Below are 23,683 nucleotides of genomic sequence, written 5' to 3'. Positions count from 1 at the left end.
GTTATTGACATTTCCTTTTATAGAAAAAAAAAATGATTTAAAATAGTTAAATAACTATCCTTAATTAAAATTATAGTTTAACTATTTAAATATAAAAAATATACTTTAGTTTATGCTTAACTCTCACTTAGTATATTGCATATGTCTTTTCTTGGTTTGGACTATTTTATTAATTATTAGATAATTATACTAAAAGTTTAACGTATGGGTAAATAGGTCATACTAAAGCATTTATTTATTTGAAATATAGAAACCGTCTTTTAAGGTCCGTTTGGAACCCGAAAAATGTAAGAGAAATTGGAAATTTGAAGAAAAATGATAATAGCAGGGAGAATGCATGAAAAAAAAAATCAAATTATTTGTTATGTTTGAAAGTGGTAAACATCAAAATTTCTCTCCTATTTTTCTCAACTAAAAAAAAGCTAGAAAACACAACGGATTCTCAACTTTATATTATAATTTAATTTATATAAATATTTTTTCCTTTTGATTACTTTGATTTGTGATAAAGAATTTGCATATGCAAATTAATTTAGTATATTTAGGAATAATTTAAATACTTATTTAGGAATTTGTTTAATATTTTTTAATATGAAATCATGTCGTTTTATACTTCGATTTAAAATGACATCGTTGTCCATTTTTGTCCCGCCGTCTTGCCGATGTATTCTTGTTGTAGTACCGTCATCATTGTGCCCCTTCGTCTTGGTGTCGTGTGGCCATCATTATTGAGTGACGTACCATTGTCGTTGTCGTCCAGCTCCGAAGCCCCTGGATGATGTTTAGTGCAGGGTGTGGTTTAATTTTCGAGTTTTAATAATGTAGTTTGGAGAATTAGAGTAAGGGATTTTTATCGGAATATAAAAATAATTTGTTATACCACTGTTCAAAGGCGGACCCGGGTGTAATCTTCAAGAGTATTTATTTATTGTTTTTCCAGTCTAAATTGTTTTTTTTTTTACTCATTTTTCTAAAATCTGGGTCCGCCACTATCTCTATTGCTATTTGTTCATCATGAATACGGATTATATTCACGCAATACACTTTAGGTTCTTTTCGAAGTGGTGAATGAAAGATGAAAGATATTAATTAGTGCAAGGGGTTTTGTTTTATTTTATATATCTTAAGCATAAAATGATGCAAAGAGTCTCTGAATTAATTTAGGTGAAATTTGTTGTAACTAACCAAGTTTGTCATTTTTATTGGGGGAATAGCCCAAGTTTCATTTTATTAAGCAAATAGCTCATATTTTCGGCTCAGACCATAATGCCCTTGGTAAATTCGCGAATTGGTTAATTTAATTAACCTACTGGAGTGAGTTAGGTTAATTAATTAACTTATTGGTTGAATATTAGTTTAGGTTCTGATTTTTTTGTGAGTAAAGTTAATTTACTAAAAGATTGAATTCGGAATTAGGTTAATTAATTGAATGCTTTGAATATCAATTGACTTAAGTTGTGATTTTTGTAAATTTTTTGTGAATTTCAAATCATTCACGAATCAGTTAATTAATTAACCTAACTCACTCCAGTAGGTTAATTAAATTAACCGATTCGCGAATTTACAAAGTGCCTCTACTCAATCCCCTCCATCGTCGCCGCCGATTCCTCTCCCCCCACCGATTTTCGAGTCAATCTGGTTCGTTCCGGTCGAGCATCGCCGCCGTCGGAGCTCAACGGAATCGATGCCGTCTATGGCGGATCTTGACGGCGTCTATGGTGGATTTCGCCGGCGATGTGTTAGGGATTAGCAACGAGGATGGACGACGATCGGCGACGACGCGGCGGCGTGAAATGGATCGGCGGCGATCGACGGCGTGAAGTGGATCGGTGGCGTGAAATGAACGAGGACGAGTTTAGGTTTAGGTTTGGAAAAATTGAGTTTTGCTCTTATATATGAAGGTAATTTAGGTAGTGAAATATTAATTGGGCTATTCACTTAATTTATTCAAACTTGAGCTATTCTCCTAATATTGGTGAGTTGATTGGGCTAGTATGCTAACTCTCCCTTAATTTAGACCGATTAAAATCTGATAAAAAAAAATAGACCAATTAAGAAGTTTAATTCATGAAATTTCTCCTTAAAAATCGTGGGGTTTTTTTTTTTAAAAGAAGTAAATGCGGGTTATAACCTATACCTTATAAGTTAGTAAATAATAATAATAATAATTCCCAATTTCATCAGTTTCCGTATAATTCCAAAACCGTCGCTCAACAAAACAAGTCGTCATCATCTGGGCTCGCCTGTAACATTTCCGGGTATATTTCTCTTCTCTACATCTCTACAGAAATTATAATAAAAGAATATATTCTTACCCCCTTCTTTAAACGATCTAGCTCGAGGCTATATAAAGTGAGTATTCTTTTCGGCGATCGAATTCCCCGACAGACTTGACTTAAATGTCATCACAACCGCACAAGGTATGGTATTGAATGTCATGGATATTGGCGGAGCTAGGAATTCTAATGAGGGGGCAAATTTGATAAAAATAATTCAGTGGGGGCAAATTTATAAAAATTAAATAAATTTAGGCTAAAATTATAGAAGTTTTTAGAGTAAAAATTATAATTTTCAAAAGTTAACGGGCATTGGAGCCCTGGGCCCAAGCTCCGCCTTACTTGTCAGAGAATCAGTTTTAAGATCATATACATGCATAGTTCTCTCTGTATCTGTCTCCACCGTTTTTGGCTTTTACATGGAATGAGCCAAGTTCTTATAGGTTTATACTTTAAATCCAACACTGAGCAGGGATACCCGAATAAAAAAAATTCTGACATTTTCATGATATTTATGTACTTTATTTTTTTCATTATTTAATATGTGTTGTTGTTTGATTACAGAAATTAAGAACATCACCCAGCTCCAATGGCAGCATGGACCTAGATAGAATCAGTGACTTACCGGGAAACGTTATGGACCAAATATTATCGTGCTTGCCGATAAAGGACGCAACGAAGACGAGCATATTGTCGAAAGAGTGGAAGTACAAGTACGCAATGTTACCGAGCCTAGTGTTTGACGATCGGTCTTTCCCACTTGACCAACCTGACATGATCGATAAGCTTGTGAGAGTCGTGGATCATGTTCTTTTGTATCATTCTGGCTTGATCCGTAAATTTGAGATGTCCTTTATGCATAAAATCCCAGACAGTGAGATAGAAAGATGGATTCTTTGCTTATCAAGACACCCTCTACAAGCGCTGGTATTGAATGTGCCTCTTGGAATGTTGTTCCAGATGCCATATCCCATGTTTTCATGTAAGAGCTTCAGACATTTGTTCTTAACCAGCTGTGTCTTGAAACCTCCGTCAACATTTAAGGGTTTCAAGAATTTGACGCACCTTCATCTCAAGAATGTTATTGTCAACCGGGATGTGCTTGAGAAACTGATTTCCGGCTCCCCTTTGCTTGAGGAGTTTAATTACGATGGTCATTACGCAGACCACTACCTCCGCATCGAAGCCCCAAATCTGCGAATTTAGGAATCATAACAAATGTTATCCAAGTTAGTCTTAGAAATACCCCTCATCTACGAGCATTTTTCATGCACGCGAAAGTTTACAGTGACAATCATGTATATGAAAACTACTTGAAAAGGCTTTTGATCGGTAAGAGCTAAGCTCGATTCAATCGTTGGGATGGTTTGTTTAGTCTGTCCAATGAACTATATATTCTTGTCCCCAATTATGACAATCTTATTTTTTTGTACTCTAGCTTATCACTCACAGGAAAGTATCAGAAGAGTTTCCTGTTCCATTAGCCCATCTCCGTCATCTATTTACCCAAATTCATCTTACCGATGTCATAGAGACTTCACTTCTTCTCTGCCTGCTGAGAAGTGCATCTAATAATCTTCAACAGCTAAGCATATCCGTGAGTTATCTTGAGTCTCGACACTTGGTAATACTTCATTTAAAAATTAATAATATTTGGAAGATATTAAAACTTGACATTATACATTTAAAAGGGGATGGGCAATAAATTTGTGTATAAACTTTGTTAAAGAAAAGATAATGGATGATGTAGCATAATAGTTCCTAATTCTTCTTAAAAGTTCGTTAATATTTTAGGCGTTCAGGCAAGACTGAATGAAAATGAAGTCACAAGAATATAGAAGTATTTGAGTTATGTCGTCATTTATTTATTGCCTTGCATGTTTCAAAATTTAATGAATAAACATGAGGTCGTGGTATTATTTCAAAGTTCAAATATATCACTTTGACTCATTTTCTAAAAAGTGTTTTGTAAGCACCGGAAAACATAAAGAACTATGACTGAACCATAAATGTTCGAGTAAATACGATTTTCATCATCTACAACTTAATGATATTTTTGAAAATGTCGTGGTTTTAAACAACCATAAAAACATGTTGCTTTAAGAACAACACTCTTTGTTTTAGTATAATCGTAATAGGGTGAATTGAATGTGTTATTCTTTGATTTTGACTTGTTTAGGCCATTGTCTCTGAGAGTTTGGAAGTAAGTAACAAAGGTTGGGAATCTGACAGCTCAAACCGCCCATTTACCAATCTTCGATACATCGAAATCATCATTACTTTCCATGCAACGAAAGCTGAAATGGATTTCATTGGTTTCATGCTCTCGAATTCGCTTGCTCTTGAGAAGATGGTCATAAACTTCCACGCAGCTTGCACTACGATGGCCATGAAGAAGTTACGAACCAGCTGTTGTCTTTTCGCCGTGGCTCCCCGAATCCAACGGTCATCTTGTTGGACAAGTGATTTGTTGGGTACTTATGATAGAGGAAAATTAGAGTGAAAATCGAAATTTCTTTTAGTTTGCAAAGTTTAAGAGAATAAATTTATTTTTAGTTTTATTTTTATTTCTTTTAAGATGCCTCAAAACTGGCACATTAAGCTCTGTGTTAGACATTTTAAAAAAAATCTATTGCGTACATTATGAATATAGTAATAGTGCTATCTGGAACACCGTTCAAAGTACTCTTTTGTTGCTTTTAACTTGTTATGAGTTCTTATACGTTACAATAGTACCTGTTAAATATGATGAATGATGAGTTCTTTTTTTAGTAGCAGCGGTAGCTTTGGGATATATATACCTTCAAAGTTAAACATGTAAATCACTTTTATAGTGAAGTTTCCGCCGACTGGAAATAACATGGAGTCTTTTCGTAGGCAAGCGGATTTCCGATGTCTTATACCATTGTCCAGTAAATTATTGAAAATAACATGGAGTCTTTTTATGTAAGTAACTAAGTCACTATAATTACCATAATAGCTAAACGGCCAACCTTGAAAATATTGAGAATGCATAAATAAGTAATATATTTAACCAGATTCAATGAGTAACGACATATATTGAAAAATTTAACATGTATAATAAATAAGCCTGTGATGTTATGAATATGTATTTCATAGATAAACTTTCTAAAGCAGAAGGTTTTAGGTACTAAAGTGTCATCAAAGGCAGAGCTCAAAGCTTAGGCTTCTTGTTCGGCCAAAAAATCCCCATATGCTCGGCGTACTCGAACATGGCAAAAACGTAAGTCTCGATGGGCCTTCCAGGCCTCCTTGGAGTGCCGTTCTTCACATGTCGGACCAAGTTGCTTATGTAAACCCACGCGTACTCCTCTGTTTGATCTTCTTTGTCGCCAAAGGACGGCCAGCTAGTCTCCGCCACGACGATCTCCACCGACTTTCCACCGAGCTTCTCCAAAGCAGAATAGAAACTATCCACCATCGCGTCGAAGAGATTACGGTACTTCAATTCCCCGTCGCGAACCACGGTTTCTCGATCTCTAAAGAGAGCGTAGTCTAAAGAGACGTCACGCGTGTTGGCCACATAAGTAAAATAAGGGTAAATGGTGACGAGCAATGGGGAGCTATTGTTGACCAAGAAGCTCGTCAAGAACTTCATAAACGGCTCGAAATCTGATCTAAATGCGCCCGCCGACGGCGGAAACGAGGCCCCAAGGAAAACCCCATTAATGCACGTTGAAACCTTGATTTTATCGGAGAGTCCGTGAGAAGAAATCGCGGCCTGGATGTTTCTCATGGCGGGGGCTAGGTGAGTTAGGTTGATAACGTCCATCTCGCTCCCAACGACAATGTACTTGAACTTGACGTCCGTGTAGTTTTGGACGTTGTTTTTTACCCAAGCATCGGCCTCGGCTTGGCTCGAGGCCATCTTCGGGACGTCGACATTCGGGAGGCCAAGCATGAGCTCTGTCTCTGCGCCTTTGAGGGCTTTGAGAATGGCTCGGTTCGGCTCGTAGATCCGCACTCTCGGGACGTTGTATTGCTCGTAAAGAGCTATGACCTGAGCGTCGGGTATACTTCCACGTGGACTATAACACACCCCAACATATTCAGAAAGCTCTGCAGTCATTTATTTGTATTTAAATTAGCATTTGGATCAAATTGAGAGAGAGACAGAGATGCATTGGAATAAAACCCTAGAAGAACTATTACTCACAGAAAACTACCAAAACCCTAGAAGAACTCTTGGTTAATAGAGTTCCAATTTCAAAGGTTAATAACGGTTTATAAAGGTACATCTTGGTTAATACCATTAGCGAACATAAGGGAGAGAGAGAGAGAGAGAGAGATACCTGAAGGCGGTAGCGGGGTTATGCTTGCAGGACAAAAGACAATCTCGTAATTGGTTCCAGATCGGCAGGTGCTTCTTTTACCAAGATCGGAGGGGTAAGTAAAAGCGTCAGGGCAAAGATCCTTGAAAAACATGGAATAGTTGGTGGGTTCGCACTCGGTCCCGAGCGTGCAGCAGAACTGGGCGTTCCCGAACACTGTGCATGGGTTGTTGCATCCTTCCGGGTCCCTCAGCTCCATCGGGCACAGCCCATTAACGTCCCCCACGCAACCCACCGCCTCTCCGCACTCCGACCCGAACCACACCGCCACGTTGAACCCCTCTCCCACCGACACGTGGAACGAGTCGAGCCCGCTGCCGCTCCGGCCCGCCAGAGAGTACCCGGCCACCGTCATGGGGGCCCGCCCGTTCTCGCGCGGCACTCGAGGAGGCCGCCGCAGTCCCCGCTCCGGCACTTTCCGCGGCCGTCGGGGCCGAATTCGCAGCCCGTCCGGGCCCACACGCGGCCCGGCCCGGCCGCGGTGTTGGAGAGATCGTAGGCTTGGCCGGGTTTCAGCTCCCGGCCGCCGCCTGGGACGGCGGCGGGCCACACGGTGTAGGTGCAGTTGTTGCGGATGCGGAACCGGGTTGCGAGGGAGGACGGTCGAAATGAGATGATTATGATTGAGAAGACTGCAAGTTGTTGGAATGATGATCTCATTACCGGTGATTGAGAGGAATAAGAGCTAGAGCTTGGATGGAGAGGCTAGTCAAAAAGCATGCATTTATACAAGTCTATGGTCAAATAATGTAGCTTGAATACACGTATGCAACCAAAAAAAAAAAAAGAGAAAAAGTATCGTACGTGTCATCATGAAAACCACACGGAAACAAAGAAAGATGACTTAAGCCTAAGAAAGTCTAAACAAAACCCAACTCATGTCTCTCCGCCAATCTGCTCACTCAAATAAAAAGAGTCCACGTGCATATGTGCCACATCTCCCTATCTGCTCAAATGACAGATATGCTAGCAACCCTCTTCTCGCCCACGTGCAAAAATTCTACCAGCCTATGACAAAAATGACCCCGCCTTAAAGAACCTCTCCGTCCATAGAGGATAAAACAGGGCATGGACAATTACTCTCACGTGGACCGCGTGCCTAATGGTTTTTTGAGCCCATATTGGCTGGGACCACAAAAAAAAAAAAAAAAAAAAAAACCCTTAGATCACTCATATAATCCTAAAACACTATAAATACTCCACTGACTCGACATATTAAAGGTAAATCTCTCTCTTTAATTAGATTATATCAAATTTTGTACTCAATTATTTCTCTCATAAAAAACACTTTTGAGACTAAAATCAAGAGAAATCAAAACCATCTCCACTCACACAAATGTGACCGAGACTAATGTGAGCGTCGGAGCACGCCCCAATGAGAAACCTTCCGCGTTCTTCTAAATCGCGTTTTTTCTCATTTTCGTAGGATTCAAGGACGAAGAACGCTCTCCCGACGAAGAACGCTCTCCCGACGAAGAACGAGGCGAGACATCGTTTCCCACTCTGCGATTCTAATATATTTTGAAGCTCCTGGATGTTTTGGGCCTTGTCCGGAACTTTCTTGAACCCTTTGGACTCTTGAAAAGCGATTTGGGCCTACCCGATACTAGACACATGACCAATCCAAGTACGCCGCGTGTCCACGAACGTTAAGTCCAAAAACAGTTTAACATCGTAAGATAGTCTTTTTTACCTTATCACACAATCCTATATATTTCACAATACTATGGACTAATCTCCAATTTTGTGTTTATGAATTAAAAACTAGTAAATTATTTTCAGCTCAAGGAGCCTCTCTTGGAAATATTCCCCTTAGAAATTTTTTTTCTACAAATTCCACAACCAATCACTTTGCTATCCGAACCAGTCGTGTTGGGCAAAGCTTCTTGGGATCTAGAGATTACTAGGAAATGTATCATGAAAGAAGAGCTTTGTTGGGGGAGACAGATGATATTTAAGTTAAATCTATGACCAATAGGTCGGACCTGTCCTCGACAGGAATCAGGGATGGTTGGTCATTTTAGAGATACGGCAATTATCGTGATTATGTCACTATGTATTACGTCACTAGGGCAAAAACTGAGGTTTGGTTATATCTTATTTTTCCAAAGGAAAAGAGGTTGTGACTTTATAATACCTCAAGAGGCCCATCAAAGATCGCTTGGTCTTGATGCTTCGATCAATTAACCTGGAAAATCACATAGACAAAGCGATGCAGCGATATAAACAAATGGTTATGGTGTCTAGTATCAGAGCAGATGATTCAACTTTCACTTGATTCCAGTGTTTTGCAACTTTTGCTGCTAACATTCAAACAAGGGACACCGAGGGGAAAAAGGGAAAAGGAAAACTAACCTACTTGAGGCTGTCCATGTATATGGCATAAACAAACATTTCAAATGATGTAACCTTTTTCTCATCAATAGACTTCCGTTTTAGCTATTACAGAACTAGGCCACTGCTTTTTTGGGAACCATACCCTCGTACTCAAAGCAGTACATAGTAGATAATAGCCAAGAAAAAAAGTAAGTCTTGGGAAGACAAAACATTCATTAAACAAAGATTCAAGCCGATCCCAAGAAACAAAACATTCATTAAACAAAGATTCAAGCCGAGGTAAAATTTCAAGAAAATCCAAGATTTCATTTTAAACAAAATTTCATCATTTCTCTGCAACCGGGTAAAGAACGACAAGAAACGGCCTCGTTATTTATAGAAACGAGCACCAAGTCATCACGTTATCTCCCAATAACTCAGCACCAATAAAGCCTTTTATTTCGATATTTACTCCTCAAAAAACTTCGGTTTTGTTTTCGAAGGACTCTCACTCGATCGAAAACTCAAACAACATGGTGTGATTGTACTTCTCACCGGGCCGCACAACGACCGAAGGAAAATTCGGCTGGTTGACTGCGTTTGGGAAGCCCTGCGTCTCGAGGCAGAGACCCGAGTGCTTCCCATAGACCGCCCCGCTTTTCCCTGCGACACCATCAACATAGTTCGCAGTGTAGAATTGCATTCCCGGAGCGTTGGTCCACAAATCGAGGACCCTCGAGCTCGACGGGTCTCTCACTTTCGCGGCGTGTCTGAGACCCGACTTCTCTTCCTCTTCCCCGCGGCCGAGCACGTAGTTGTGGTCGTAACCGATTCCCACCTTGTGGATATCTTTCCCGACCCTTTTTCCGGCGGTGAAATCGAAAGGCGTTCCTTTGACCGGCATGAATTCGCCGGTCGGGATCATGTTTTGATCCAACGGCGTGATTTGGTCCGCCCATATTTGGATCGAATGGTCCAGAATGTTCCCCGAGTTGTGGCTGGCTAAGTTCCAGTAAGTGTGTTGGGCTAAGCTGATTGGGGTGGGCTTGTTCTCAGGCACAGCTTCCATGTCGAGCCTCATTGTAGTGCTTGATGTGAAAGTGTAAGTCGCGGTGATGGTCAAACCACCGGGATAACCTGTAAGAGTGAAAAACAAGGTAATCAATATGCTGATTCAGTGGTTAGGAAAAAGAAAAAGGGCTGGTGTTTATTTACCCTCCTCGCCGTCACGGCTGTGATACTTGAACACAATTTTCCCATCCTTCTTGTATTCAACAACGTTCCATATTCTCTTATCAAATCCCCTGGCTCCACCTGAGACGGAAATGAGAGATTTAGTACTCAATTGAAAAAGAAGAAAAAATTATTTACTTTGCATACCTTATATGCCGGTAAGTATCTAAAGGATGAAGTTTCTGAGCAAGCACTCGCACTGAATTATGATTTATTTTAATGAGTTGAATTATATGCACACGAGTGATACGAACTGAATTAATTAAAATATAAACAATATGAAATACAATAGTCGATATCAGACATTCGAGAGAGGTCTGTTCTCTCTGACTAGGACGTTTTTCCTCACTCTAGTCTCCCCTAAAACTTGCCTTTTCTACTCTGCTAATCTTCCTTATTTATAAGCTAGCCAACTCACATATTCAATATATTATTATACGATCTTCAACATCTAATTTCCTAGCAATGATTCTCTAAAATTCATTCCAAGTACAAAATGTGGAATCATATTTTCAAAAGCAACTTGACTACAAGAGCTCTACGATTTCTTAACCTTGCATTGTAAAGTAATCAATCAAAGAAGAAAGGTACTCATAAACACAGCTTTGGATCATAAAAAATCAAAAAGCTGGATGATTCTACTAAATTCTCGATGGTAAATTGAAGATCTCGGCAGATCTCGTAACATCTGATCCTTGACTAGCACTCACGAATTAAGAGCAAAAGTGATTCGTACCGTGGAGACTGTTGGGAGGGTTGTTGACAGGCAAAGAGTATTCGACGCCATCGAGACTGAACTTTCCTTCTTTGATCCGATTCGCAACGCGGCCAACAATACAGCCAAAATAAGGAGAAAGACCTTTCTACAAAAAAAAAAATTAAAAAAAAAAAATTCATAGGCATTTCCAATCATTCAAACTAGACAAATAAATTCTGCAAGATGATCATAGCACAAGTGATTTCATTTCCATAATCCTTAAACTGCATAAGAATACATATAATTCAATTCCAACCAAAAAAGTCAAACATTGTCTTTGTTGTTGGTCCTCTCATATTGTAATAAAAACCAAGCAAAGAAACTTTCCAATTATCACACTTGATTTTCTATGTATTGAAGAATGAAAAAAAAAAAGTCTATGAAACAAATTGGTTGGACCATAGCATTACTGATGTCAATTTTTGTTTTAGTTTGATATTCCGTGAACAAGAATAGATAAGATTGTTAATTCCAACAAAAAATTTCAGGACGGGTGTTTTTTATTTCCCTCGTAGCCAAAAACCAACTTAGATCAAGCTCTGAAAAATGAAATTGTTATCACTGGTCCAAACGAATATCACAGAAACAGAGATACAAGACGAAAATGTATACAAAAAAACAAATAAATAAACTGTTACCAAATAAGGCTCGAGAGAGTCGAATCCCAGAACAACATCAGACAATTTTCCTTCAAAAATTCAACAAGAATTCAATTCAGACGAAAATATTCAAAAACAGAAAAGTAAAATTTATTTATCCATATATAATAAACATGCAGAAATTGAAAAAAAAAATTATGAAAGAAACCGTCTTTGTCGGGAACCGAGAGAGAGGTGATGGTGCAGCCAAAGTTGGAGATGAAAGCTCGCATTGTTCCATTGTTGAGTTCAAAGATCTCCGCTTGATGATCAGCCATTGGATTTTCCGCTCGTAACCGCACTCGGTTTCCTTCTTCTTTTTTCAAGAAAATGCTTTTTATCACTAAAACAGAATTTCCCGTATCAAAGAAAATGCTTTTATATAACATATAACATATAATAAATGCAACCTCTCCGCCAACTTTGGCCGTCATGTGTCGTCGCCAGACGGCAACACGTGGCGGCCTCTTTTTTTTTTTTTTTTTGCTCTGTGCCTTTTCGTTTTTTTTTTTCCTTTTTTTTGGCATGTGCCTTTTCGGTTGTTGTTTTTTTTTTTTGCATTGTGCCTTTTCGGTTGTTTTTTTTTTTTTGCCTTTTCGGTTGGGTTTTTTTTTCTTTTTCTTTTTCCTTTGCCTTTCGTTGGTTTTTTTTTCAATCTATTTTGTAATTTTTTTTTATGTATATTGTTTTTTTTCTCTCTCTCATCAATATATTTTGTATAATTTTTTTATGTATTTTATAATCATAATTACTGATGTTATATTATACTATATCAATAACATACATTATTTTGAATGTATGTTAGTATTATATTTTATTTATTAAATTCTCTTTCTTTTTCTCTTTGATATTTATTTCTCTTCACCTTATATGTGTCTCCATATTTCATTGGTTCTTTTTTTTTAAGTTTTTTTTCAATCTATTTTGTAATTTTTTTTATGTATATTGTTTTTTTCCTCTCTCTCTCGTCAATATATTTTGTATAATTTTATTTATTTATTTTATAATCATAATTACTGATGCTACATTATACTATGGCCCCGTTTAACATAGCTTTGTTTTTTAAAAAAGTGCTTTTAGATTCAGTTTTTGAAAAAAAACTGTTTTAAAAAAAATGACAAAGTGTTTGGTAAACTGTTTATAAAACAGTTGTTGCTGGTAACAGAAACTGATTTAGCGTTTGGTAAAATAAATATATTATAGTAAAAAGACTAAAATAGACATGTTCTTAATAATTAAATAATAATTATTAATATTTTTATTTATATACATATATATAAATAATATTTTGTACGAGGATATTACAGTAATTTATATAGCAAACTTAAAAACACTTTTTTTCTAAAAGCTAAGAATCCTAGTTTTTCCATCTCATGTACAAAATCTAAAAACGTTTTTGAAATTTTTTGTAAAAACAGTTTTGTCAAACACCGGATAAACAGTATAGTTTTTTTCTAAAAACAAAAACAAGGTTTTTTAATCCCAACCAAACGCAGCCTATATCAATAACATACATTATTTTGAGTGTATGTTAGTTTTATATTTTCTTTATTGAATTCTCTTTCTTTTTCTCTTTGATATTTATTTTCATTCACCTTATATGTGTCTCCATATTTCATTTGAAAGCGAACGCAAATCTTATTTACCCATGAAAGTTTAATCAATGTACAAAATAAATTTTTTACATTTTATTATTCGTTCATGATTTTTAAGGGTTTTTTCTTAGTTGCCGGTTTCTTTGATGCCTATTGTTTACAAATCTTGATAACACAAATTAACCTCTACAAATTTTACTTGCTATTATCATTTATAATATGCTAAAATCATTCGCGCGTAACGCGATGCTAAAACTAGTATATATATACAATTCCTATACTTGCGCGTTGCTGCGGGAAAACGTGCAGGGATGCTTGTATTTTTGTAATAATTAATATATAGTAAAAAATATCAGCAAAATATACAAAACAATGATATAACATAATATGTTTTAAGTTATATTTAGGTTACATCCATGAGCATTTTAGTTAATAGATATAATCCGAATAAAACAAAAGCGTTTTGTATTACGCAATATAAATGTTAAAACTCTGTTTAAGTAACATTTTAAGGAATAATATATATAATATATATATTCAGACCAAATTTATTTATATATGAGATAATATAACTGTATATTTACATATTTATAGAATTTGGTCATAAGTATATAATTCATACAATTGTTGAACTTGTATGTGCAACATTGCAAATATATATATATATATATATATATATATATATATATATATATATATATATACACTTGTAAGCACTTAAAATTACAATCATACAAATAAATAAATTCTAGTAACTAAAATTTTAAATATAATTACTCTCCCTCTCATTACTTATTTTAAAAAAAATTAATTAATTAATCAATTCAACCGAATATAAAGTCTTTACCAAATTTGACTGATAATTTAGGTTTAAGTTAATTTTAAAAATAATTAGATGAACCAAATTACTTGAAACATTGTAATTACAAAAATAGCCAAAATGTTGAGATCGCTATTCCGATAATATAATCCTATCGACGTTAAAAAAATGATTTTTGGAATACATTGTTTTTGCTAAATATCGGTCAATTGATTTTATTATACTTCTTTTAATGATTTCTCTATTCAGCATTCTCAAAAAAATTGTATTTGATTTGAACAATACTTCTTTTTGCAAGTTCTAGCGTAAATTAACATCAACATCTTCAATTTCTCCGAGTTACAAATCAAACTTGTTCACCATAAATTTAGCACATCATATGTATGTTCAACATCCAATTTGAACCAAGACGAAATCATTGAAACAAAATGCCATCCATACCCTAACGAGGCTTCTTGGAGGTCAAAGAGGAAAAGCTTTTTTCCGGAGACGTCGAGGAACGAGATGAAGTGGCATTGCCGGATGAAGAGTTTGAGATCAACAACCATAGAAGATGCTGAGGGATGTGGGTGTCGGGGATGATTCCCCCATATAACCATATTAATGCGGAAAAGTAATTAATTACGCTAATCATGAGCTAATTAATTCAATGATTATATGACAAGATCTAGATTTACGTTAATTAAAAATTATACGAGAGCATATATGTCAAGCAACCGAAATAAGAGTAAACGAGTACTTACATTGATTTTCGGTTCACGAACTGAAAGCTTTCACAATCCGTCTTCGTCTTAAACGTACAAGCCTCCACACGATCAAATAAAGGACTCTACTTCAAGGACTCGATGTGATGACACCTTAGTCTTCCGAAACGTAATCTCCGAGACAAATAAGAAAGATGAGTGGACACAGTCTTTATCTCACTAGATCACGAAACTAAGTGTTTCGAGATCTCTCTCTTATTTTACTAAGAATGGAAACGAATTTCCGAGGGGAGGGAGGCAGAAGTGCACGGCCAAAAGGAGGCTAGCATGCACAAAATTTCTCTCAAATAATTGCTTATTTTTGTCTTCTCATGAACCCCTATTTATAGTAATAAAAGGAGATATTCATGGAATCTTCTAGAATATTTTATTTCCTTTTATTGTGTTCAAACTAGTGGATTAAATCTAGGCCATTGGATCTCAACAAGTGAATCATACTTTTTCTCTCATCCATCAGATCAATATCTATGGGATATTATTCTCTATTTAAATAGAGAGTATTTTATTTAGTGAGAGAATAAAGGGGAATATATTATTTCCCTTTAAATATATTCTCATATATTCTCCTAAATATTTTCCTTTAAATAAGGAGAAAATATAGGACAATATCTTATATTATTATCTCTCCTTTATTTAAACAACTAAAGAGAAAATATTGGTAAATACCAATATTGAAAAAATCGGATTTGATGGCACACGGCCAAGGGGATTTGCGCAAATCCTATGCCAAAATTCTCAATTCGATTTTTCCATGTGTGCAAGGCACAATTGCTTAAAACCCAATTAATCATTTATTTACTTGGTCCAACAACAAACAAATAATTAATAATTGTTTATTTACTTGATCAAACAATAAATAAACAATTCTACCATAAATATTTATTTAATTTTGCGAATACCCGTTTTCCAGAATTAATGCGGTCAATCACAATTACAGCAAGTGAGATTAATACTGATAAACATTGTTATACGAAAGTTCTTATCCGCCTTTATCAGAGCCGAATCGGGGACTATGGACCTAGTAATAGAAGCTTAACAAATCCGATGAAAAAGACGAAATAGTCATTTCTCTTTTTCCATCGATTCGTTTAATCTTGGTCAAATACTCCACCTTGTAAGCCAAGACTGAACTCTTCTTTATACTAGAATTATATTTACTTATCGTGACGAGTGTCCACTGATATAGTCAGTTCGTGATCAAGATCCTCCAGGTTCAACCCGTGTCAAGAGAAGTCAATTTTTCCGTTATACTTCTCTTGATACATATCATCCCTAAGCATTGTTGCTTCCCCAGCGAAAGATTCTTTCGAACGTTACTTACTTCGAAAGTGCGCGCAATCTATCGGTTCTGGAATCAATCCTTAGGTGAGAGAACATTAACCTTCTTTCAGGAAGGCTGGATTCCGTATCTGTAAATCATTTCCCACTCGAATTATGCTCTGAGAAAACTCCCAAGACATAAGTTGTGATTAGCATGAATAGCATTTTAGCGAATGAGTCAAAGAGCTCAGTAACATAACCCAGTGTCCATGATCACTTCAGGATTTAGATCAAGTCTCACTGTGACCATCATAGTGGCCTCGTTTAGTGTGTCGTAACGGTCTTTAAACGACACATCTACACCAAGACCTGTCCGGGTCGTACACTTACCACAAGTGTAGAATGCTCCCACATAGTGATCAGCCTTCACCCATGTGTTCCACATATATGACTTTAGATATAGTTTTCCAGGCGTATATCAGTCATCGACCATGTTTTAGCACACCGCCCGAACTCAGGTGTCTAGCACGTGACTCAGTTAGATACGAAGGCTATGGAATAATGAATGTTTAATAAATCTCATTAAATAAGAAATAACGCTTTCAATTCAAATAGATAATAAATGTCTAAATGAGAACAAACCCAACCTTTTAAAGGCTTGGAAGAATGTATAAAACGTTCATGACTTAATACTCATTCAAACCCATTACAAAGTGTTAATGAGATAAGTTACAAACAAAAAACCGTTTCACAATGATGGCATTTTAATATGCCCATCAAAGCCATAAAATGGCTATTGAAAAACGTTCATAATGTGTATTGGAACATGAGTTACAACCATTTATAACCAGCCATTACCACACAAACTGCTCCAGAAAATGTCCAAATAAAATTGTTTTTCAACGTATTTTGAGCATTAATTTCTCATTCATCATAGCTTTGATTTTTGCAAATAAATAACTGATCTTACTCGCAATGAGGAATAAAAATCAATCAAAACATATCAGTTTTGATGAGTGGACTCCACTCGAATATTTACCAAAAATTAACCAATAACTTGATATTAAATTATCTTCAATATCAATAAACACACCATTTTCCAACAAATATGACTATAACCTTTAAAGAAAATACTCATTCAACCTTCGCATGCATTTTTTATATCAAAGAAATGAGTGTGTGTACAGAAGAGCAGAAATAAAACTTGAAATCTTCTTTGTTTTTCGTTTTTAATTATTTTTTTTTTACCATAGAGAAAGTTGAATTATTTTGGTAGAATGAGATAGATTCGAAACTTAAGATAGTGGTTAGGGGTCTTTATGAAAGAAAAAATTTGGGTTAAAAATAAATACACATGTATTTGGTAAATTACTATTCTTCAAACATCACCCCTCTGCCAAAAAAAAAAAAAAAAAAACAAGAAACAAAAAACTATCAGCTTCCACTGAGCTTCTGGGCTTTTGCTTGTTTCTCGTTATTAGTCTCTTATTATTACCCGCCTGAATAAGAAAGCTGACTGGTTAAACTTTGTGGTTATCTTAAAGTGGATTTTCGCCAATCGAAATCCCAGGCCCAGACTTGGCTTCGATGTCTTCATGAAACTAGGTATTTTGTTAGTTAGTATATAATACCTAGTTTAAATGAATTGTATATAAGTTTTCTAACAGCAATGAATGATGTGTGTGAGTGTGGAATGTTGATGTGGTCTTCAAATTCATATACCTACATATAAAAGAAAGCAGTTTCTTATGACAGGAATACAAAAACAAACATAAAAAAATAGGGAGAGAGAGAGAGATGAGGAAAAGGATGTCACCGGAGGTGATGAAGAGGAAGGGCACGGTGTTGGTGGAGGCAGGCCGTCTGGCGGCGGAGTACCTCGTCTCTCAGGGCCGTCTTCCTCCCGCCGTTCTCACCGCTCCGAGCTTCCCCGATCCGAATCCGACTCCGACTCCGACTCCGACTCCGAATCCGAATCCGAATCCGAATCTGAATCCGAACGTGAATCTGAATGCGAAAGTGAAAGAAATCGAAGTGATCGAGCTGGACGATAACGACTCGCCGCCTCAACCAGCAGCAAAGTAAGTTGGTAAGTAAATAGTTTCTAGGGATTAGGTTTGATTAATGAATTGGGGGAAATGGCAGGGGTGAGACGGAGGAGATGATATCGGAGCTGCTGGACAACGAAAGCATCAGCGCCGCCGCCGGAGACGGAAGTGAGGGCGTGGCTATTGCGATTCCGGACGATGACTCCATTTACATGTCCCTCGGAGAAATACCGTTGAGTAAGCCTATCCTGATTATTTCCCGTTGAGAAATACCGTTGACTTGTCTCTAATTTCTCATCCACTTGGCTTTCCACAGCGTATCACTGGGAGCAGCCACCGCCGCAGGACTTCGACAAGCCCTTTTGATTCTCTGCTTATTTGCTCTCTCTGTGTTTTACATGTTTTCTCTCTGCTTTTACATACTCTCAATCTTATATATAATCCATGCCTTGCCTTCTTCTTTCTTTCTCACATTCACAGCCCATATCACCTTGGCTTCCACTTTACTATGCATGGGTTATCTTTTAAGACAACAGCTTTTCCATGCCTCTGTGTGTGTGTGTGTGTGTGTGTGTGTGTTGGGTTCAAAGTTCAAACATTCCTGATTTGTTCTTGTGTTACTTAGCATGTGCATTTATAATATCCAACTTTTCGAAATTGTCATTGAGGGATGTATATATATTAATTCACTCACTCTCAGAAGGAAGATATGTAGATGGTATTCTTCATAAATCATAGGCGAAAATGTGAAGCAGTTTATCACTCTACCTGACACTAATTTGTACAAGTCGTTGGATTGGATTAGATTGGATTGCAGCCCTCGACAACAAATCTGGGAATAATTTTTTGGGGAAGTGTTTGAGGAAATCTTTTTTTATTTTTTATTTTTTATTTTTTTTATTGTTGATCTGGATGATTTTTTTGGGGGAAATTATTATCTTAACATACGTATATCATAAATGAATTGCTATTTGAATACAATTTCTGTATGCCTTGCTCGTTATGATTGATGGTGCAGAAATCAAGATCAACCCACTCCGGTTGCAAGATGATGGACCAAGATAGAATAAGCGACTTGCCGGGATGTGTTTTAGACGAAATCTCGTCGCCCTTGCCGATTAAGGATATAGTGAGGATTGTGTGTTTTTGGCTTGCTTATTCTCTGTTTTGTGCAGCGATCCTGAGTTAAAAACCAACATTTGGTATCAGAACCATGATGCCAAAACACATGCCGTCACCGAACAAAGACACCGGAGGAGAAATGGCAGCGATGAGGATCGGAAAGGAAGAGAACATGTCACTACCTGTTACTCACAAAGAGTAACTACTCGGTGTGAGCGTTGAAAATGCGGGTGAATTTGTAGGCACAAGGAGTGTGGGACTCCGTGGAGTACATCGGGGTCGAAGAACGAAATGATATAATGGCTCTCGCTGCCATGTATCAAGCACTTTCGGAGGACGTTCTTCTCATGGTGGCAAAGAAGGATTCCGCTAAAGAAGTGTGAGAGACACTCAAGACGATGCATATTGGGGTGGAGCGAGCCAAAGAGGCAAAAGTGCAAACCTTAAAGACTGATTTCGAGGCTGCTCGCATGAACGGTGAGTCGGTGGATGACTTTGCCATGAGATTGATGACGATCGTCACCAGAATCTGTTCGTTCGGTGACAAAATGGAGGAGATCTCTGTTGTGAAGAAATTTCTCTGAACGGTGCCGCCAAAGTTCATGTAGATTGTCACCTCCATCGAGCAATTTGGCGACCTCAAAAACATGTCCGTTGAGGAGGTTATCGGACATCTCAAGGCGCATTAGGAGAGGCGTTGTGGCTACGGGGAAAAAGAAGAGGAGCAACACTTCTTGGTCACGCACATAGAATGGATGGCGCGAACGAAGAAGAACAGAGGCGCAACTTCTTCCTCGATATCCAGAGGGTGCTGAGGCTACACATGAGATGGTCGCGGGCATAGCGGCAACTCTGGTGGAGCTAGTCGAGGCCACAGAAGAAGATTTTGGATCTCAATAAATCTTCAACAGATCAAAATCTTTGAAGATTTATTGACATTCAAAAAATTTATTGACATTGTTGTCAATAAATCTTCGAAGAATTTCCCAGAATCGCTTGAAGATTTATTGGCATTCATGTCAAGAAAAAGACGAAATGTCAATAAATCTTCAAACGAATTTTCAGTTTTTTCAAACCAATTTTTTTCATGGTTTTTTCAAAATATTAAGTATACACGAGGTTTTGGAGGGAATTGAATCGTGAAGTACGTTGATATGGACATAAATCGTTCTCTCTTTCTCTTCACCTTCACACTGATTCTTCTTTTTCTTTTTCTTCTTCTTCTTCTTCTTCTTCTTCTTCATTTTTTTGTTCTTCTCTACCAAAAAAATGACAAAGAAACACAAAAATCCGAACTCAAACCCTAAAGTTAAATCCATTACCAATAAACTTAAATCCTCGGTAAATGGAAAGAGGTTCGAAACGAGATTGATTTTGAATTTTTAGATTTTTCAGAACGAATAATTTTTTATCTTTCAAATATTCCAATTTTTTTCACACAAAAAAAATTTTGTGATGTCGACAATGTCAATAAATCAAATAGATTATTGATGATCACGTAAATAAACTAGACAGATGGAATATAAAAGAAAAATAAAAAGATATTTCATTGATTATATTCCAACAAATATGAGGAAGTTATATTTTTGGATTAATTTTGGTATAAAAGTATTGAAGATGGTATAATTTAAAAATAATTCCAAAATAAAATATCGGAATTGGGCACACTAGTAACTTTCATGTTTTCATCTCGTTTTTACTTTTACCAAAATAAACTAAAGTTGTTTGTTTTTACATTTAATGATAAATTTATTACGAAATCTAGTATTTTGCGACAAATTTGGTCATTGAATATTAAAAAAAAACTAATTTCTTTTTATTTTAATAAAAAAAAATGAAATTACTTGTATTTGTGTCCAATTTCCAATAAATTAGGAGTAGGACGTTGCTCTTGTGGATCCCTTGCATCTTCGGCCCACATATTTCCATCTCCAAAAAGCCCATCTCAGCATATTGGGCTTGTTTCTCTACGGAGCCCCTTTCTCTTCTCTCTCTCTCTCTCTCTCTCTCTCTCTCTCTCTGTTCTCGAATAGGTAACTCTGTTTAACTCGTCTTACTCTTTACGATAGACAAATCCCCGAAAAGCAACTTGGCTTCAATGTCTTCACAAAAAAAGGTATGTTTGTCACCTTCCCTTTGGATATGAATTCATCGTTATTTCCACTTTTGTTTAATGAAAACCCAATGGGGAGCTTTCTCTTTGGGAGTTTGGGGGTGGACGTGTTTGCCAATTAAATCATCGCTCTTGTATTATTAATAAACGGTGTGCTAAGCTAGAAGAAACCATGTGTTAAGATTGGCTATGTACATGTTTGAGATCATTATTTCGGGTTGGTGTTTTAGTATTCAGTGGTAAATCCTATTTGTAACTGCCGATATCTGATAGATACAAAGATCATGAATGAACTCCAATAGAAATACAATTTATTTGTTACCATTTGATGATTCAGAAATCGAGATATGGGCAATCCGGTCGCGAGGTGATAGAACAAGATAGAATTAGCGACTTGCCAGAGAATGTTTTAGACGAAATCTTGTCGCGCTTGCCGATTAAGGATATGGTGAAGACAAGCTTGTTGTCGAGCAAGTGGAGGCACAAATGGGCATCGGTTTCGAGCTTGGCTTTCGATGATCAATCTTTTCCGGCAGAGGATCGCAACTCACTAATCAATCACATTCTCTTGCTTCGTTTAGGGCCCGTGCACAAGTTCGAGCTGCGTTGCTTTGACGAAGAAATACCTTTTTCGGAGATGGACAGATGGATTATTTACCTGTCGAGACACTCTATCAAGGAGCTCGTGTTTCAAATCATGAAACCCTTCGGCGACACCGACTATTTCCACAACTATTACAGCGTCCCATCTTGCTTATATTCGTGTCAAGGCTTGACACATTTGGATCTGCGGAACTGTTCTCTCTTGATGCCCTCGAAATTCAAGGGTTTTAGTAATTTAAAGAGTCTTGTTCTCAAAGGTGGGGCAGTGATCCAAAATGATCTTGAACAGCTGATTTCTGGATCTCCCGTGCTTGAGAGATTGTCTATCACTGAAGTCAGAGGTTTCGATCGGCTAAACATCTATGGACCGAATCTTCTATACTTTAACATGGAAGGAAAATTTGTTGATGTTTGGTTTAAAAGTGCCTCCCATCTGAGTGAAGTTTACATTTGCATGATCGACTACAGTACGAGATTCCGAAAAGAATTTCCTGACGAATATGGCGATTTGATAAAGTTGATGGGTGGTATAACCCAAACTAGTTATCTTGAACTTGGAGGCTATCTCGTAGAAGTACGTAAGAGCCTAGCTCACAGTCAATCTCTAGCATAGCTCAATTAGTTTTCCTGCTCTTACTAAAAAAATATTTATATTTAATTATCGTTTTACAAATGCTCTTCATGACATCAGCGTCCTCTTTTTCTTCTTCTTCGTTAGTATATCGCAGCAGGCTTTGTACCAACAGAGTTACCGGAACCATGCATTAATCTCACTTGGTTGAGTATTTGTGTCCTTTTTGGCGATTTCAACGAGGTTTCGGTGTTGCTTTGCTTCCTAAGAAGTGTCCCTAATCTCAAGGAACTACAAATCGAAGTGAGTTTTTCTAATCAAGTGCACCTTATCTCGTGGAACGACATATAGGCATTATAATCTACCGATCCCCAATGGTCATGGCTAGCGTAAACATAAAATGGAATTTTCATGTGCTTTTGATTTGGATTGACAAAAACCTGTTTGTGTTTTGTTTATAAAACTTTATAATTTCCAGATGCAGTCTAGGATGGAGGAGGACGTCGCGGAAACAAGTAGCAACATGTGGGTCTGGGACGCTAATGGCTGGGAGTGGACGTTCACACAGCTTCAATTTGTCAAAATATATTACATATCCGGAACCGAACAGGAAATGGATTTCATCAAATTCATTCTTTTGACGTCACCTAATCTTGAGAGCCTGACCGTCGAGCTTGACAAGGATCGATCTGTGGTTAAGTATGAGACAAGCAAGTTTGAGATGTTGAAGAAGATGTTGAGTTTCAAGCGGGCATCAATCAAAGCAGAGATCGATGTTCGTGGATGGTTTGAGTCATATTGGTGAAAGAAATGTACAAGGAAAAGTTGCTTTGTTAGGCATGTTAGTCTGGTTTAGGAGTTATCCTTTTCTTTTTTTTTTTTAAATAAAAAATTTTTAAATAAAAAAAATACTAAATGTAGTCGTGGTCTGTATAACCGACTGGAGGAAATTTTAAGCTAAAGTTTTCTAACTATTTTTGTGAATATCATGCATATATGCCATATTTTCGTTCTGGGGTTAAGCTCTCTGAGTTCAGAAGCGTTATTCAATTATTCTGTGGTTCCCTTTTTCTGTGTGTGTGTGTAAAAGAAGAGATGCTACTTTTATTTTTCACTCACTGCATCTGCGATAATTCAAGTCTCAAATACAAATTTTTTTACTGTCTTGTCTTGCTCTTCTTGGCTGATAATTCAGAATGAATGTAGCATCGTCCA

At 36.9% G+C, this 23,683-nt stretch overlaps 5 protein-coding genes across 7 annotated transcripts; 3 read left to right on the top strand and 2 right to left on the bottom strand.

Annotated features, from left to right (window-relative positions):
- Nucleotides 1–2,844: 2,844 nt before the first annotated feature.
- Nucleotides 2,845–3,482, top strand: LOC149383948 (F-box/FBD/LRR-repeat protein At1g13570-like). Its single transcript, XM_089627954.1, has one exon. It carries the CDS (start codon nt 2,874–2,876, stop codon nt 3,480–3,482), a length of 609 nt encoding a protein of 202 aa, XP_089484080.1. The 5' UTR covers nt 2,845–2,873.
- Nucleotides 3,483–5,283: 1,801 nt separating this feature from the next.
- LOC149383947 (glucan endo-1,3-beta-glucosidase, basic isoform-like) lies at nt 5,284–7,125 on the bottom strand. Its single transcript, XM_089629664.1, has 2 exons — nt 6,590–7,125; nt 5,284–6,356 (listed from the first exon to the last, which is right to left on the bottom strand). The coding sequence occupies exons 1-2, from the start codon at nt 6,981–6,983 to the stop codon at nt 5,452–5,454; spliced, it is 1,299 nt and encodes a 432-aa protein (XP_089485790.1). The 5' UTR covers nt 6,984–7,125; the 3' UTR covers nt 5,284–5,451.
- A 2,025-nt stretch (nt 7,126–9,150) lies between these two features.
- On the bottom strand, nt 9,151–11,931 carry LOC149383946 (Galactose mutarotase-like superfamily protein). Its single transcript, XM_089629300.1, has 5 exons — nt 11,742–11,931; nt 11,573–11,622; nt 10,914–11,040; nt 10,160–10,258; nt 9,151–10,081 (listed from the first exon to the last, which is right to left on the bottom strand). Exons 1-5 carry the CDS (start codon nt 11,848–11,850, stop codon nt 9,453–9,455), a joined length of 1,014 nt encoding a protein of 337 aa, XP_089485426.1. The 5' UTR covers nt 11,851–11,931; the 3' UTR covers nt 9,151–9,452.
- A 5,514-nt stretch (nt 11,932–17,445) lies between these two features.
- Nucleotides 17,446–18,821, top strand: LOC149383945 (uncharacterized). 2 transcript variants are annotated; one of them, XM_089629172.1, is made up of 4 exons: nt 17,446–17,616; nt 17,767–18,092; nt 18,157–18,296; nt 18,376–18,821. In XM_089629172.1, exons 2-4 carry the CDS (start codon nt 17,809–17,811, stop codon nt 18,423–18,425), a joined length of 474 nt encoding a protein of 157 aa, XP_089485298.1. In that variant the 5' UTR covers nt 17,446–17,616; nt 17,767–17,808; the 3' UTR covers nt 18,426–18,821. The 2 variants fall into 2 exon arrangements, with proteins under 2 accessions (XP_089485298.1, XP_089485299.1); XM_089629173.1 differs by having other exon boundaries at nt 17,473–17,616; nt 17,754–18,092.
- Nucleotides 18,822–21,194: 2,373 nt separating this feature from the next.
- Nucleotides 21,195–23,481, top strand: LOC149383944 (F-box/FBD/LRR-repeat protein At1g13570-like). Of its 2 annotated transcripts, none has more exons than XM_089629171.1 (4): nt 21,195–21,297; nt 21,632–22,471; nt 22,616–22,771; nt 22,953–23,481. In XM_089629171.1, exons 1-4 carry the CDS (start codon nt 21,280–21,282, stop codon nt 23,271–23,273), a joined length of 1,335 nt encoding a protein of 444 aa, XP_089485297.1. In that variant the 5' UTR covers nt 21,195–21,279; the 3' UTR covers nt 23,274–23,481. The 2 variants fall into 2 exon arrangements, with proteins under 2 accessions (XP_089485297.1, XP_089485296.1); XM_089629170.1 differs by having other exon boundaries at nt 22,947–23,481.
- Nucleotides 23,482–23,683: the final 202 nt, after the last annotated feature.

This window comes from Urtica dioica, chromosome 10 (assembly GCF_054948205.1).
Source record: "Urtica dioica subsp. dioica isolate 48M chromosome 10, U.dioica_male_clone48M_v1_H2, whole genome shotgun sequence".
In the NCBI taxonomy this organism is placed as follows: domain Eukaryota; kingdom Viridiplantae; phylum Streptophyta; class Magnoliopsida; order Rosales; family Urticaceae; genus Urtica; species Urtica dioica.
This window is presented reverse-complemented; position numbering and strand designations above follow the sequence as displayed.

Bases quoted from the DNA above. Each gene is read 5' to 3' on its own strand.
- LOC149383945 (XM_089629172.1), top strand. From the start codon at position 17,809: ATGAGGAAAAGGATGTCACCGGAGGTGATGAAGAGGAAGGGCACGGTG. The intron at 18,093-18,156 runs GTAAGTTGGTAA...GGGAAATGGCAG, and splicing joins CCGCCTCAACCAGCAGCAAA to GGGTGAGACGGAGGAGATGA. The intron at 18,297-18,375 runs GTAAGCCTATCC...GGCTTTCCACAG, and splicing joins CCTCGGAGAAATACCGTTGA to CGTATCACTGGGAGCAGCCA.
- LOC149383948 (XM_089627954.1), top strand. From the start codon at position 2,874: ATGGACCTAGATAGAATCAGTGACTTACCGGGAAACGTTATGGACCAA.
- LOC149383946 (XM_089629300.1), bottom strand. From the start codon at position 11,850: ATGGCTGATCATCAAGCGGAGATCTTTGAACTCAACAATGGAACAATG. The intron at 11,041-11,572 runs GTAACAGTTTAT...TTTTTTTTGTAG, and splicing joins ACTCTCTCGAGCCTTATTTG to AAAGGTCTTTCTCCTTATTT. The intron at 10,259-10,913 runs GTACGAATCACT...TTTCCGTCTCAG, and splicing joins CCCTCCCAACAGTCTCCACG to GTGGAGCCAGGGGATTTGAT.
- LOC149383947 (XM_089629664.1), bottom strand. From the start codon at position 6,983: ATGACGGTGGCCGGGTACTCTCTGGCGGGCCGGAGCGGCAGCGGGCTC. The intron at 6,357-6,589 runs GTATCTCTCTCT...AAATGACTGCAG, and splicing joins AACCCCGCTACCGCCTTCAG to AGCTTTCTGAATATGTTGGG.
- LOC149383944 (XM_089629170.1), top strand. The intron at 22,472-22,615 runs GTACGTAAGAGC...CTTCTTCGTTAG, and splicing joins TTGGAGGCTATCTCGTAGAA to TATATCGCAGCAGGCTTTGT. The intron at 22,772-22,946 runs GTGAGTTTTTCT...TATAATTTCCAG, and splicing joins TCAAGGAACTACAAATCGAA to ATGCAGTCTAGGATGGAGGA.